Source organism: Cotesia glomerata, unplaced genomic scaffold, assembly GCF_020080835.1.
Source record: "Cotesia glomerata isolate CgM1 unplaced genomic scaffold, MPM_Cglom_v2.3 scaffold_75, whole genome shotgun sequence".
Classification (NCBI taxonomy): Eukaryota; Metazoa; Arthropoda; class Insecta; order Hymenoptera; family Braconidae; genus Cotesia; species Cotesia glomerata.
The window spans coordinates 7,840-22,185 of NW_025404402.1; the positions used below are offsets into that span (position 1 = coordinate 7,840).

The 14,346-nt window shown below is 32.2% G+C and overlaps 3 protein-coding genes across 5 annotated transcripts; 2 read left to right on the top strand and 1 right to left on the bottom strand.

The window, feature by feature from the left end:
• Positions 1-2,499: 2,499 nt before the first annotated feature.
• Positions 2,500-4,966, top strand: LOC123274791 (4-coumarate--CoA ligase 2-like). The gene is made up of 7 exons (XM_044742519.1): positions 2,500-2,905; positions 2,990-3,166; positions 3,237-3,577; positions 3,642-3,788; positions 3,855-4,103; positions 4,191-4,462; positions 4,575-4,966. The coding sequence occupies exons 1-7, from the start codon at positions 2,585-2,587 to the stop codon at positions 4,898-4,900; spliced, it is 1,833 nt and encodes a 610-aa protein (XP_044598454.1). The 5' UTR covers positions 2,500-2,584; the 3' UTR covers positions 4,901-4,966.
• Positions 4,918-5,797, bottom strand: LOC123274792 (glutaredoxin-related protein 5, mitochondrial). The gene is made up of 3 exons (XM_044742520.1): positions 5,631-5,797; positions 5,368-5,509; positions 4,918-5,225 (listed from the first exon to the last, which is right to left on the bottom strand). Exons 1-3 carry the CDS (start codon positions 5,709-5,711, stop codon positions 5,041-5,043), a joined length of 408 nt encoding a protein of 135 aa, XP_044598455.1. The 5' UTR covers positions 5,712-5,797; the 3' UTR covers positions 4,918-5,040.
• Positions 5,798-7,931: 2,134 nt separating this feature from the next.
• LOC123274793 lies at positions 7,932-14,145 on the top strand (the record flags this gene model as incomplete). 3 transcript variants are annotated; one of them, XM_044742523.1, is given in 5 exon segments in its annotated part: positions 7,932-7,985; positions 8,558-8,763; positions 13,044-13,148; positions 13,248-13,928; positions 14,034-14,145. In XM_044742523.1, a coding segment is annotated over 1 exon segment (76 nt), but the record flags the coding sequence as incomplete, so codon positions are not given.
• Between the last annotated feature and the right edge of the window lie 201 nt (positions 14,146-14,346).

Here is a 14,346-nt window from a genome sequence, read left to right on the forward strand (position 1 = left end):
TATTTACCGTTTTTAATTGATTGCATTGTAGTTTTGACCTTGGACACTAAGAAATTCAAGCAAAAGTCATTTTACTAATGAACTTGACGTTTAATATGAAATATGAAATATTAAAAACAAAATATCAAAAAAGGATCAAAAAGTGGAGATAATGAATAAGAAGGAGAAAAAAGATTAGAATAGTTTATTTTAAATATAAATATATAAATGGAGATTCCGTTTACATACAGTAGTGGAGAGTATTGCCGTGTTTATGATACACTGATGAGAAGCGACTAAATTAATTCCTATACTAGTTAATAGCTATTTCTCTAATGGTCTAAAGATGTAATTTTGCCTATACTGCACATAGAAGATATATATTAAAATGTATACCAATGAGCCAAGGCAAATCGGAGAAAATGATCGTGTCATTCAATTGAGTGTTAGCCAGTTATTGAGTAGTCCGGATAATAAAATTTAAATACTCCTAAGATGATGATTACGTATTTTAAATAATTGAAACAATCGTCGTATTAAAATGATTATTTATATTTTTTTTAAAAATAATAAAATAAAATGATTTATAACTTGAGGGAAAACTTTTAAATATGTAATTTTAATTTTAATTGTATCTGTCCATATTTATACATATTTCAAATAACTGCAGTAGTTTGTAAAATTTAATTTGAATTTAATAGACTACGTGATTAAATAATATTTTTCATGTCTATATTTAGTGTTAATATAAACATGTACGTTATTTTTTTTTTTTTTTTTTTTTTTTGGAATCTTACGCGTCAGCCTTCTGGCCTAGACACGTGGGATTTTTACGTCCCTTCCTACTATTTATTGTGCGCCCGTTAGCACAGTGACCAAGAAAACCACAGAAACCTGGCCAGGGTACAGTCGGCAAGGGAGCAAACCTTGGGAATCGCAGAAAAATTGCGACTGCCAGGGCTCGAACCTACGCCTGAGCGACTGTTGTACGAGCAGTTTAAGACTTAAACCGCTCGGCCACGCAGTCGCCTAACATGTACGTTATTAAAAGCATTTACTCGTGTGAACTTGAAAAAAGTATGTTACTTATTCGCGTAGATTTAGCAAGCTGGTAAGTAATGGAATAACAAAAAAATGAATAAATAAAATAAAAATAAGCTGAAAATGTAGATCAAGGATTCTTAATATCAGAGGTATATATTTAATCTTCTTATTAGTATCGCACGCGAGTTGTAAAAATGCATAAAATTCCTTCCGCATATTCGCTTATACTTGACAAATATTCGAAAACTTATGTAGCATTTATATTAGGTAAAAAAACAGGTGAATGTTACATTCAGTTTGTATACACATTCATATATGTATATTAGCTAGATAATATATTTCTGTATGGAGGAAAAGGGTGGTAAAATGTTATAAAGCGTGAAGTAGGAGGAATAGAAGTTATAACTGAATGTAAAGGAACGCAAGTCACTAAGAGTTTGCTGCATATCACGGGGTATCACGATCTACTAGCAAATCGTGGAATCGCGTGACGAGTCCTTAAGCTTTGGATAATGTTCTTGTTAACCTCGACCTTCGATCAAAATGAACAAAGAATGAGAAGTAGAACATCCTTACATATAATATTGTAACACCTAAATTTTTCCAATCGAATCGGTGAGTAAAAAATTTAATTTAACTTTTTTTCATTATTAATAGAAAGTGGCGATAAATTTTTATCAAAATCATAATTACCAATTTCTTACAGATACTGTGACGCAGAAATGAAAATGTATGACCTGCTTACAGGTGAAATACATACCCTGATAAAAAAAAAGTATTGAGACAAAGAAAAAAGTATTGAAAAGTATTGGTTTTCTAGTCAATCCAATACTTTTCAATACTTTTTTTTATTCAGGGTAATAGATAAAACTTTTACAATTCCTTATCGGTTGTTCATACCTCAAATTCGCGGATGCACGTATGTACCATCAGCGTAGTTATTCTCTGGAACGATAATTGTGAAACTGTGTCCCAACTGTTAAACTCTATCTATATTAATTAGTCACGTGTATATAGAGTGACTGATGGGTCCCTCGGTATGAGATCCGACATCGCCAGACGACATTTGAATTCAATATATTACAGGTATATACTTTCCAGTAGCTAATATATAAGGGACATACCATTATAATTTGCACAAGCCAACAGTTTTTATATCTGAAATTATATGACTAAAAAAAAAAAAACCCTTTTTTTATCTATAATTAATTAAATATATTTTTAGAACATATTTTCCGTTTTACGTCGTCTAAAATAGTTCTAGGTCATGTAAATAATTTTATCGATTCTCTAACTTATCTAATTATTGTTAGGCTAATAAACATGTAAATAATTATGCTGTGCATTGTGTTGTGATAATAATACAGTACGTACTTTAGCTTGCATCAACTCATGTAGAGACATCTGGAAGTGAAGTTTCTTACTAGTAAGTGCCAGATGATAAGAAAAACATATCTGGAAAATATAATAGTTTATTAATAAATATTAATGACTATACGAAATGTTATCGTTGATTTATTTTTCTTCGTGGCTTTAGTTTGATTTTTAAACTTGAGTAAAAATGTCGCGTTTCTATTTCTTAGCGAATAATGTGATAAACAAATTAAATATTATTTCTTCCTGGTCGGTTAATAGAGCTTTATCATCACGTAAAGTTGAGCTTAATAGCATTAAAGTTACTGGGTTTACCAATAGTTTTAATCATGCCAATTGGGGCGTCCGATGTTACTCAAACTGCTTAAACATTCAAAATCAAAAATCGATTATTAATAATAATAATATATTCAAAAGTTTTGTTCCATGTGTTGATGGCTTTCAAGGTCTATTATTACATCAGTGTATTTGGAAAAATATTGACAAGTGGTGGAACAAAACAGCTTTGGTAAATTAAACATAAATACGAATAATAATAATGATAATAAAAATAAAAAACTAATTATTTTTTTTTTCACATTTTAATTTATAGATAAACGCAGTCACTGGAAAGTCTTATACGTACCGAGAATTAAAGAAATTGAGTGGAAAATTTGCGACGTCCTTGAGAAAAAATAATCTTCGGCCTGGTGATACTATTGCTGTTGTGCTTACCAATGTTCCAGAGTACGCAATTGTTGTACTTGGTGCGAGTGAAGCCGGAGTTTGTGTAAATATTTATCTCTAAGTACTCGTTGATATTTAAAAAAAAATAATAAATAAATGAATTATTTATATAGGCAACATTGATTAACCCAGCGTATACTGCTGAAGAAATAAAAAAACAATTAGAAAACTCTGAAGCAGCAGCTGTCGTAACATTAACTTCGAACTATCCAATTGTTGCTGAGAGTATTAAAGGGAACTCGGTCATTCGTTTGCCGATAATTGTGATTGAAGAAAGAACAGACAGTCCAACGCCTGAGAATAGTATTAATTTCAAAGATCTTATTGGCGATGGCGTTGAAGAGTTTGAAAAAACTGGCCTACAAACAGAACGGAATCCCGAAACTGATACTGTTTTTTTACCGTACTCTAGTGGAACAACTGGATTGCCGAAAGGTGTGGAGTTGACTCATAGGTAAGTTTAATTATACTAAAAAACAAATTATTTATTATTTATTATGTTAAAAAAATAATTGCAGAAATGTTGTTGCTAATATGTTTCAAGAACGGGTGAAAGAAGTAACAGCTTCCAGAGAAGCTATCGGTGATCATCAAGAAATATTACCTGTATTTTTACCTATGTATCATATTTTTGGCTTAGTAGTTTGTATGCTTAATTATCTTGGGTATGTAATTGAAACTTAGTATGGTAATAAATTAATGGAAAAATAAATAAAAATAAAAATGAACAGTTTAGGAGGAAAAGTAATCTGTATGCCATCATTTTCATCAACAGCATTATTAGAGGTAATGAATAAACACAAAATAACATCTATGTACGTGGCACCCCCAATTGTTCAGATGCTGGCAAATGATGATCGATTTACGAAACGTCATATAGAGAGTATTAAATTAATAACATGTGGAGCAGCACCGACTGGCGAAGAAGTGATTGCTAAATTTTTAAATCGCGTTGGTACCCAAGTAAACTTTGCCCAAGGGTAATCAAATACGTCAATAAATCACCAGTACATTTAATAGTAATTAAACCATTAATAATCAATGTGATTCTAAAACATTATTTTTAGATACGGCCTCACGGAAACTTCCCCGGTGATATCCAAAAGTGTAAGCGCTCCACTTGAGTCATCAGGAATTTTAGTGCCGAACACTGAAGTACGCATCGTTGGACATGAAGAACATAATAGAGGAAATAATTTGGGAGTTGATGAAACGGGTGAAATTTTTGTACGAGGCCCGCAAGTTATGAAAGGATATTTTAAAAATCCAAAAGCTACCGCTGATACTATGGAAGGTGATTGGTTTAAGACCGGTGATTTAGGTTCTTTTGATGACAAAGGTACGTTCATTTGATTTAATTGCTGAGTTTAATGGGTCGTAGATAAAGTCTTGATTGATTACTGGTTGAGAATGGTTTATGAATTTGAAATAATAAAGTTTATTGGTTAAAGGACATTTGTACATACGAGGACGACTCAAAGAGTTGATAAAAGTTCAAGGTTACCAGGTGGCACCGTCGGAACTGGAAGATATTATTCAGGGTCATGAAAAAATAGCTGATGCAGCAGTTATAGGTGTGTTGCATGAAAGATACGGGGAAATTCCAAAAGCTTTTATAGTACCAAAAGCAAACATGTTAATTGATGGCCAAGAAATAAAGGATTACGTTGCTAAACGTGTTGCTAAATACAAACAACTTGGTCACGTTGTTATAATTGATAAAATTCCGAAAAGTGCTGCGGGTAAAATTTTACGTCGAGAGTTGCAAAAAATCTGATTTCTTTTTTACAATTATCTGTTTGAATTTATTTTTTATTTATTTAATTATTTTTTTTTTTTTTTTTATAAACAAAATGAGACTAGTTTATAATATCGGAAATTATGTACAAGCCTGTTGAAAAATGGGATTTATTTCGATTATTTCTTTGAAGAATCGCCTGCATTATCTATATTTGAAAGAGCACTTGTTATGCCAGCTTTTTCCAACTCTTTTATTAATTCACCACTTTGATGCATCTGGAGTAATATGTCACACCCGCCAACAAATTCTCCATTTATGAAAACTTGTGGTATTGTCGGCCAATTTGAAAAGTCTTTGATACCTGAGCAGAATAATATTATATTACATATTAACATATATTTTTTTAAAATTTCTATTCTTCTAATGTTATTGATTTTTAAAAAATTTATAAATTTATCAATAAAGAAAAATATTTTCTAAAATTATCAATAACCAAAAAATACCTTGTCTGAGTTCGTCGCTAGCAAGTACGTCGTGTGCGTCATATTTAACGCCATGCATACGGAATATTTGTACAACAGCATTACTGAATCCACATCTAGGTTCTTCAGGTACGCCTTTCATAAATACCACAACTTTGTTTTGCTAAAAAATGACAATTCCTTATTTTTATTGTTTTACAACATTCTATTGTAAGCAATAATTAATAAGATTTTATAGATCTTAGAAGAAAAAAACAATAATGTATATAAATAATCTAACTTACTTTGACTAAATTGGGAATATCTTTAGCAGTGGTTGCAAATCCACGAGCGATGAACGCCAGCCTCGCAGTCATAGCAAACATATTAATATATTTATTGTATTTTTACAAAAATATGAATGATTAGTTGTTTTAATTTTTGAGAAAGGTTATGGTCGACGGTTATTTAAATAAAAATAAAAGAAAGTGACGACTGTTGATCAGCTATTAAAACAAGCCCAAGTAGATGGAGCTTGAATTACGTTCTGTCTTATCGACCTCTATTGCTAAGAGGGGCATTACCTCAAGAAACAAATATTTCCTTTCAGTTAAGTCCATCAGTTTTCCAAGTAATTTAAAAATTTCTGTTAATAATTATTGTTAATATAATTTGTTAATTTAATTAATTACTTTTGAGATTCATTTGACCGCCGATCACGTCACGTGGAAATAAGTTTATTTTTCTATCGTCTGATGGCGTTGTGTACTAGAATGTTAATTTACAAAAGAAATTGCTGTGACTTTAACATTATTTATTTATTTCTTCATATTCACTCAAGCAATTCTTCAGAAAATATTACGTATAATTTTATTCATCTTCGCAAAATTACTCGTATTCTTTTGTTACGAAAATTATTTTCCCTGAGGCGTAAAGTAAAGAGATATATTATTTACTTTTCGGCCTTTTTTTGACACAGAACTTAACAATCCGTCATTTAACAATTTTTTTATTTATTCATAGTCAATTTTGATTATTTATTACTATTAAGTAGAATAATATATTTAATAATTATTATTGAAATTTAAAAAATGATTCATTACAGTTAATAGTAATTATGACTGAAGTTAATAGTTTTATAATTACAGGAATGACCCAAAAGATATTTAGTGAGTTGATTTTAACTTAAATATAATGATACCAGTATGAGAATTTAAGAAAATAAAAATTATTGTTTTTAAATTTCAATAACAATAAGAACGTAATTGAAACGCAGGCGCTTAGACAATCGAGTCATGGTAATCGATTCGATAATCACGAATTTGCAATACATAATAAATTTACAATATACATATGTACATACGATTAATACCAACTTAATATAAGCAGAAAAATCGATAGTACATAGAAAAAAAAACTCGATAATGATGTGTCGAGTCGATAATAAATTTAATTTAAATTTATTATTAATACGAATAATGAGTGTGTATATAATAATTATTATTTTTTCAGTGTTATCTTATCACACTTGAAGTATAAAAACGAAAACTTAACTTTGCTTTATATATGTATTAATATTCTTTATAAATTTATTTCAACGAAATTGATTACTCACTTATGAAATTCTCAATTTTAAAATTAAACAATAATAATTCAACTATTTAATTATTAACTTTGTTAAATATCAATTGTTAATTACTAAGCTATCAAATAAAGTTAACAATTAAATCATTCATACAAAGAAAAGATTAAGCCAACAAAAATGACTAATACAGATACTATAATTATAATTATAATAAATATAAATATAATGTAAAATTTTTAAACTATATTGTAATGAGATCTTTTCATCTTTTATTTCTATTTCAGTGATCAGCAACGAATAAAAACAAAAAATTGATAAATAATGAAGAATAAGGATGTCGAAGAAATATAAAGTAATAAAAAGTTTCTTTATCTACTTCGAAGTTGAGTGTAAACGCACAGATATATATATATATATATATATATATATATATATATATATATATATATATATATATATATATACTTACAACAAAATTTAATGTGCTGGGGATTTATTTACAAAAAAAGAAACACGTCGATGGCGCAACAAGCACCATTGTAAAACAAACATGTCAATGTCGATATACGTCATAATATCCAATCTGGCAGCTGACAACAGCGATATTATGCGCTTGATCGATATCATATTAATGTATCAACATTCTTAGCTATTTTGAAAAATAGCTAATCGCAATCATAACAAATGATAAGAATTAAACAATATTTAATTAAATTGAGTACATACTATAATTTAATATAATTAACTGTGTATTTAATAAACTTTAATAATATTTCATGTTTAACAGGAATAGAAATAAAAAATATGTGACCTGCATGTTGACTAATAATTATTGAAAAACTGAAATGGACTCTGTAAAGTGGATGTAGATACACACTATAAGGTAAAAGCCCCAATAGATGATCACGTACCAGTATATGATCACTCCATGTATTTGTATATCTATATTCACAAATATAGGTATACAAATACATGGAGTGATCATATACTGGTACATGATCATCTATTGGGGCTTTTACCTTACATGGAAAGATGGAATAGAAGTAAAGCCAGTAGACAGGCAGCAAGTAGGCAGGTAATACTGACCCAACCTTCTCGACTCCCGGAAATGCAAACTAGTAATAATATTTATTGGCCTAACTTCTCATTATCGTCCGCTCAAACTCCCTTTATCTCTGTCTCGCTTCTTTCTCAAACGCTCTTTATTCCCGCAGATCGTTGACGGAGCTGTAATAGCCGATCTGTACCTAGAATTATGCAATATTTAAATTAATTTAATTTTTCATTATACTACAGTACATTATATTGCACTATATGATCTTTTTTATAACTTAGACTTTATATATAACAACATTTGTACACATATTACACGTGCAACACACTTTTGTATCATTGATTACTCAGCAGTCGTTGAAATCGTGTAGAAAAAATACATAATAATTTTGCTTTAATTTCTCGAGAAATCAACTGCTGGTTTCGATTGAAATAACTCTTCCTTTGTTGTGGATAGTCTTAAATTAAAAATCTTCTCTATTATATTATATGCACTGTGTTGAAAATCTAAGAAAAGTTGTTGTACATATATTGTTGTATCAAGGTCATAAATAGTAGAAAGTTTAAGCTATTAAATATTATTTATAAATCTAGATCAGATAAACCATAACATATCAGCCGACAGCGTTTTCATGTCGTGAAAGTTTAAAAATTTGAGAAGACATCTAATCGTAAACAAATATTTGAGTCACTTACATATTTTGGTTTATCTTTTCGACAACCTTGAAATAATTTGGTTACTATATGACTGGAAAGTATCAATAGAACAATGGAGTAAAGCGAGTATATCTGTCTAACGAGTAAGTAAAGATAATACAATAGAAGCCGAAACTATTAATTTTAAAAGCCATAATGATAAAAATTGTAAAAAAATGCTAATTTAGTGTTAAAATAATCTTGAGTGTTGTCCAATGATCCGTAGTGTAAGTGAACTCACCACAAAGTGCATGCACATGGTCACATGGAACATGGTCATGTGCAGAAAACCAAGATTGTTGTATTGGATGTTACAATACATTAAGTACCCATACTTATATTATGCGATGTATGTATATAATACGAATCCGCAGAAAAGTCGGATTATATACAGATTAATATAAGTATAGAAAGAAGAAGTACGGAACGAAGTGAAGCATCTGGGATGGTATGCGCGCGCGGCTTACGCGCGGAGTAACCGAGACGAGGAGGGCCCCCCTTTTCCCCTAACCCGTCCTGATGGCGACGAAGTATATATATGTATATATATATAATACTTAGACTCTCTACTCTGTCTGCCTAACCTGCACTCTGCTGACAGTCCACCAAGAAAGACGTAGAATGTTGAGTAAAAGAGCGCATTTAAGGTGGAAGGTGGGAGTTAGCAAGTAAAGAGAATAGAAAGAGAGCCAAAAAACAGTGAGGGACCAAGACCCAGACGGAGACCGAGATAGAGGAGGTGAAAGGTAGAGAAGAGGAAAATAAGAAATATGTATGTGCGATAGTCGAAGGACTGAAAGCAAACCAAAGGGGCAGGGGCACGCGCCAAGAGCGAAAGAGGGATGCCTTGAGGTAGTGTAGCGCGGGTGACGACGAAAGAGGAATACGTGATCGGTTGAACTGCTATGCGGGACCCGCGGGGCGAGAGAGGACGTACACAAACGACGATGCGATGCGCGCGAGCCATCAGGGCCGCGAATGAGATTGGATAGCATGGTGGATTGGGAACTTGGGAAGTAGAAGAGAAGAGCATGAAGCTATACTACGAGTTGTGAGTTGTGAGTTGTGAGTTGCAAGGGGCATGCTAAGGCGAGGGAGCCAGGATTCAAGAACGAGGATAGCACGCGACGTAGCTTCTTGCACTCTAAGTTATTTTCTTTTACTCTACTCCCACTCACGTAGCAAAATGTGCGTTATTCTTTACGCACATATTCTGTTTATCTGTTGTTAACATTTATTTCGTCATATATGTACAATTACGATGATACACTCACTGAATACTCTGTCAATTACTGCTTGCTGAGTTTTCATGCCTTTATTTTTATGATAATTTACTTAGGACTGGAAAACTTATTTTTTAAAAAGATGTCACTTTTGTCGAAACATTCTTATGGTGATTAAGATTTTTATCTCAAGACGAATGTTTCTGTCACGGTATGTTAAATTTTTGGATTAATTTTATTTATTATGTTATTAAATTAACGAATTTTTTTTTGTTATTCACAGGGATGCATATGGAAATTTTGAATGAAAATTTAAATACTTATCAAGTATTAGATCACATTCTGACGGCATATCTACAACTTTACCATAAGCGATTCTACTAAAAGTAAAACTCTTCCCAGTAAAACTTTGCCGCATCATGTCTACTCAAGAAATTCTCCCCCCTCCAATAAAATATTTATCATTATTTAAATCAGTTTTTAGAACAAACACGATTATTTTAAATTACTACCACTGGTGATTTTAAATTGTTGATAAAATAATTATTTATCACAAATTTTTGAACTTCAATTGTATCATTCTTTTTTAAGCTTTGTTCTATATTGGAGTAATCTAAATAAGTTTTAATTTGACCAATAATTTTAAAATTACTCCCATGATTGATATTTTAAATATTACAGAGAATATTAGACAAACTTTCATTACTGGAGACATATTGTCATATAAATGTGCTTTTCTGACATTATAGTACTTAGTAGAACTTAATTTTACTTGGAACATTTTAACGATACCGTTTTAGCTAATATAAAACCATGTTTAGTATTAAATTTTATTGACTTTAGAATATTTGGAGAAACAACTATATTATTGATTACGCAAAAATATAATTCTAAAATTTTTGTTTTATTCTGGATAAAGTTTAAAAAAAAAAACAATAACTACTATTGAATAGTAATGAAACAATGATGAAATTTATATGGTGATTATAATTACAATGTAAGAAATAAGAGACGGGAACGTAGAGTTAGGATTGCAACGGTAGGAGGAAGCTACTTATTAACCGAAGTCGTCATCGTCGGAGAAGAGCAGTATAAGTATGGAGTGTGGAGGTAATATAGCGAGAAGAGGGTTGAATAAGAGCAAGAGAGTCTAAGCGAGTGATAAAGACAAATAAACGGTTATAAAGACAAAGAAATAACCGTGATGTGGCGTGGTATAGTATGAAGTATGAAGGAAAAAAATAAGAATAAGAAGAAAAGAGCCAGCACGAGACCGCGAAGATATTTGCGAGAAAGGGACGAGATGTTTTATTTGTATGTATATAGATTGGTTCTCTGTATCTGGTGATGTGCCTCTAAAGAGGGGAGTATGCTTACGGTAACAAAAAAGGTGCAACGTTAAATTGGCTGGTTGGTAAGTAAAACTGAGACGGAGAGAAAACAAGATAAAATGAGTGTGGTATAAAGTATTAAATTATATGTAAAATGTTTTATGTGTGTAGATATAAGAAGTATCTATACATATATTAAATACCATACTGGTAGAAGTAGAGACAGAGGAGAAGAAGAAACGAATATTAAGGGGAAAAAGAGTAAGAAGAAATACGTATAAAGAAGTGTGGAGAATATAAGCAGGGGCCACACACTCAACACGTTGTCGGTGACTACTCGTGCGGCTGTGACCAAGCAACCAGCGAACTGAGAGCAGCGACGCTATGTTATGTTGCATTAACGTCGGATATCTCAGCCGATGCGAGTTGCGAGTACCATAGTTAAGTTTTAGTTGGTGTAGAGTGTGTTCCCGCTACACTCTGTTCCCAACCAAAGGAGCGTAGTAGAGGAACAAGAGGTGGCATTGGGAATGAAAAGGATAAGAAAAGAATATTATACACTGGGTAGAACAGGACCAACTCGAGTTTGGATAGATCTAACAGGAGTAACGGAGATACCGATACATAAATTTATTATGTATGTGTAGTAAAGAGAGACGGAAGAACTTGCAGAGACTGCAAGCCGATGAGAGAGGGCATGGAGGTCACCAAAGGAAGGGGGTACTCTGAAGCAACATATATATATATATATATATATATATATCAGAAATCAGTTGCGAAGCATGTCGACACCGCTATACACTGTGAGCTATAGCTATGAGAAATTTATATTATAGTAATAACAATCGAAAACTCTATTATCCTCTAAATTAAAATACATGGAAGTCTTGAAGTTAGACAAAGGTCGAAACTCGCCAAAAATGGGCCACGATTCATTATTGGTTAAAATTTAGGCGCGCGCTATTCAAATTTCTAGTTATTAATATTTTGTCATAATTAATTCGCTATGAAAATTAAGCAACTGCTAAATATAAAAACATTTACAAAAATAAAAATAATAAAAAAAAGAAGAAAAAGAAACAATCATGTTATGTTAAACTATTTAAAAGCTATGACGCGATAACTCTTTGGCTCGTGTCAATGACGTTTTTTCCCGCGTCACCGTTACGTCATCGGGGAAAACTCAAATCCGTGACGTAGCGGCACACGCCGTTCAGCGCAGTGTGTAGATTGAGCTGAGAGAACTCTGTGGGCGGAGGCAAGGGGCTTCTACGGTCTGTGGTACACACTCCGGTGATACACAGTACATATTATACATGTGAGTACAGTCAACGCTCTTTGTATTTGACTCGCCCGTACAGGACCATTCTCTGTATTTGACTCGTCCTTGTCCATAAGAGCTGTGTAAAATCGTCAAATACAGAGGAAGAATGTGGTCAAATACAGAGAGCGTCGACTGTATTTGTGTGTTATATGGTATATGTGTATACAGCGGCTAGCGGGGAACCAAATCCTAATATAGTGTATAGTAGATAGAGTTTACTGTAGATTGTGTGTAGATATATGTTTAGTATTAGTAGTATATAGATGGAGGGACTGATGATGAGCAGACGGTAACGGGAGTGAGACGCATGATCGCGACGGCGCGGCGAGTGTAAGTATGTATGAGTGGGGGATAGGACACAACACGAGAGACGAGAGAGTTGAGTGTAGAGGGTTTAGAGTAGTAGACTCGACTTTACTTCGTTCGACTTGGACTACTCTATGCTATGCTCACTACTCTCGGTACATACTTTGATACTCTCATTCTGATTCTCTAATTTTATTAAGATCCAATCGCCTATTAGCAACCGCGTTACTCTGGTGCAGTGCAGCCTGCGAGTAACCGTCGAAGATCTGTTTTCTGTTTAATTGGTTCCAGTTGAAATAAAGGCGGTAAAATTTTTGTTGATAAAAATAAACTATCATTAAGTATCATTGTTATTATCATTGCTTATGAATTGACTAATAATGTTATTTAATTTTATATTTCAGAATGGTGGATAAAGGTAATAATTACCAGGATATTAAATCAATAAAAGTATAAAAATTAGTGTACTTTTGATAAACACTAAAGACAATGAGTGTTTGACAGTGGAAATTTTGTTGATCCAAGTGTTGACTTTAACTGACTTACTGTTTATTATTATATTACCTTCACTTAGTCGTTCGTCACGTTCGAATGTGCACAGGTGCGCCAGGAGGGGGAGAATAACGGACAAGTAGTGGTAGAAGTACACTTGTTATTATTGTATATTGTATGTATACATGTATTTATTTTCATACATGTGGATGCAAACGTATGTACGTACGTAGTTATGTATGTATAAATGTATGTGGAAGTGTAATGTAATGTAATGAAGAAGGAATAAGTATCAGCAGAGAGAGAGAAAGATTCGTTAGCTGTGTAACGGTTGTTGTTATTGTTGAAGTCGCGAACGCGACCGATTGAATAGACTTTAGCCGCGCGTTATTTAGAAACAAAACCGACTTATTTGTGGACGGTGCTACTGTGATTGAAAGGAGACCAAGGGAAAAAAAATAAGTCGGTCAGTGGTCAGTGTCTGAATATTTTTTATTATTTTTTACATTATTATCACAAATTCCGTGAACTATTACCGTAATTGATGAGTAATTATTTATCGTTGCTGTTGTTACTGTTTTCATCAACTTAAAGTGAGTGTTTGTGACGAGCATTAATTTGTTTATATACATATTTACTGTACTTTATAGACTGCAGTATAAGTAAAATAATTATTTGCTTTGTTATTGTTATTATAGAAAATATATAGACAATATTATTGAGGAGCCGACATAATGCTCGACTTTGAACAGCAGGCGAATCAGGCGCAGGCATTGGCCTCACTCGACGAGGACTGGCACCTGCTTGGGGGTGAGTGTACGACCTTCGTTATTTTATGTTATCATTTGTTTTGTTTTGTTTTTTTTTTTACCTTCTGATCTTTTTGTCGATGTATCAAATGACGGTATAATATGCTATGAAATAAAATAAGTATGTAAGGTTTTTCTCGCTCACTCGTCGCTCTTAAACTTTAACCGAATGCGATTTAAAGTTTATATATTGCATATTATT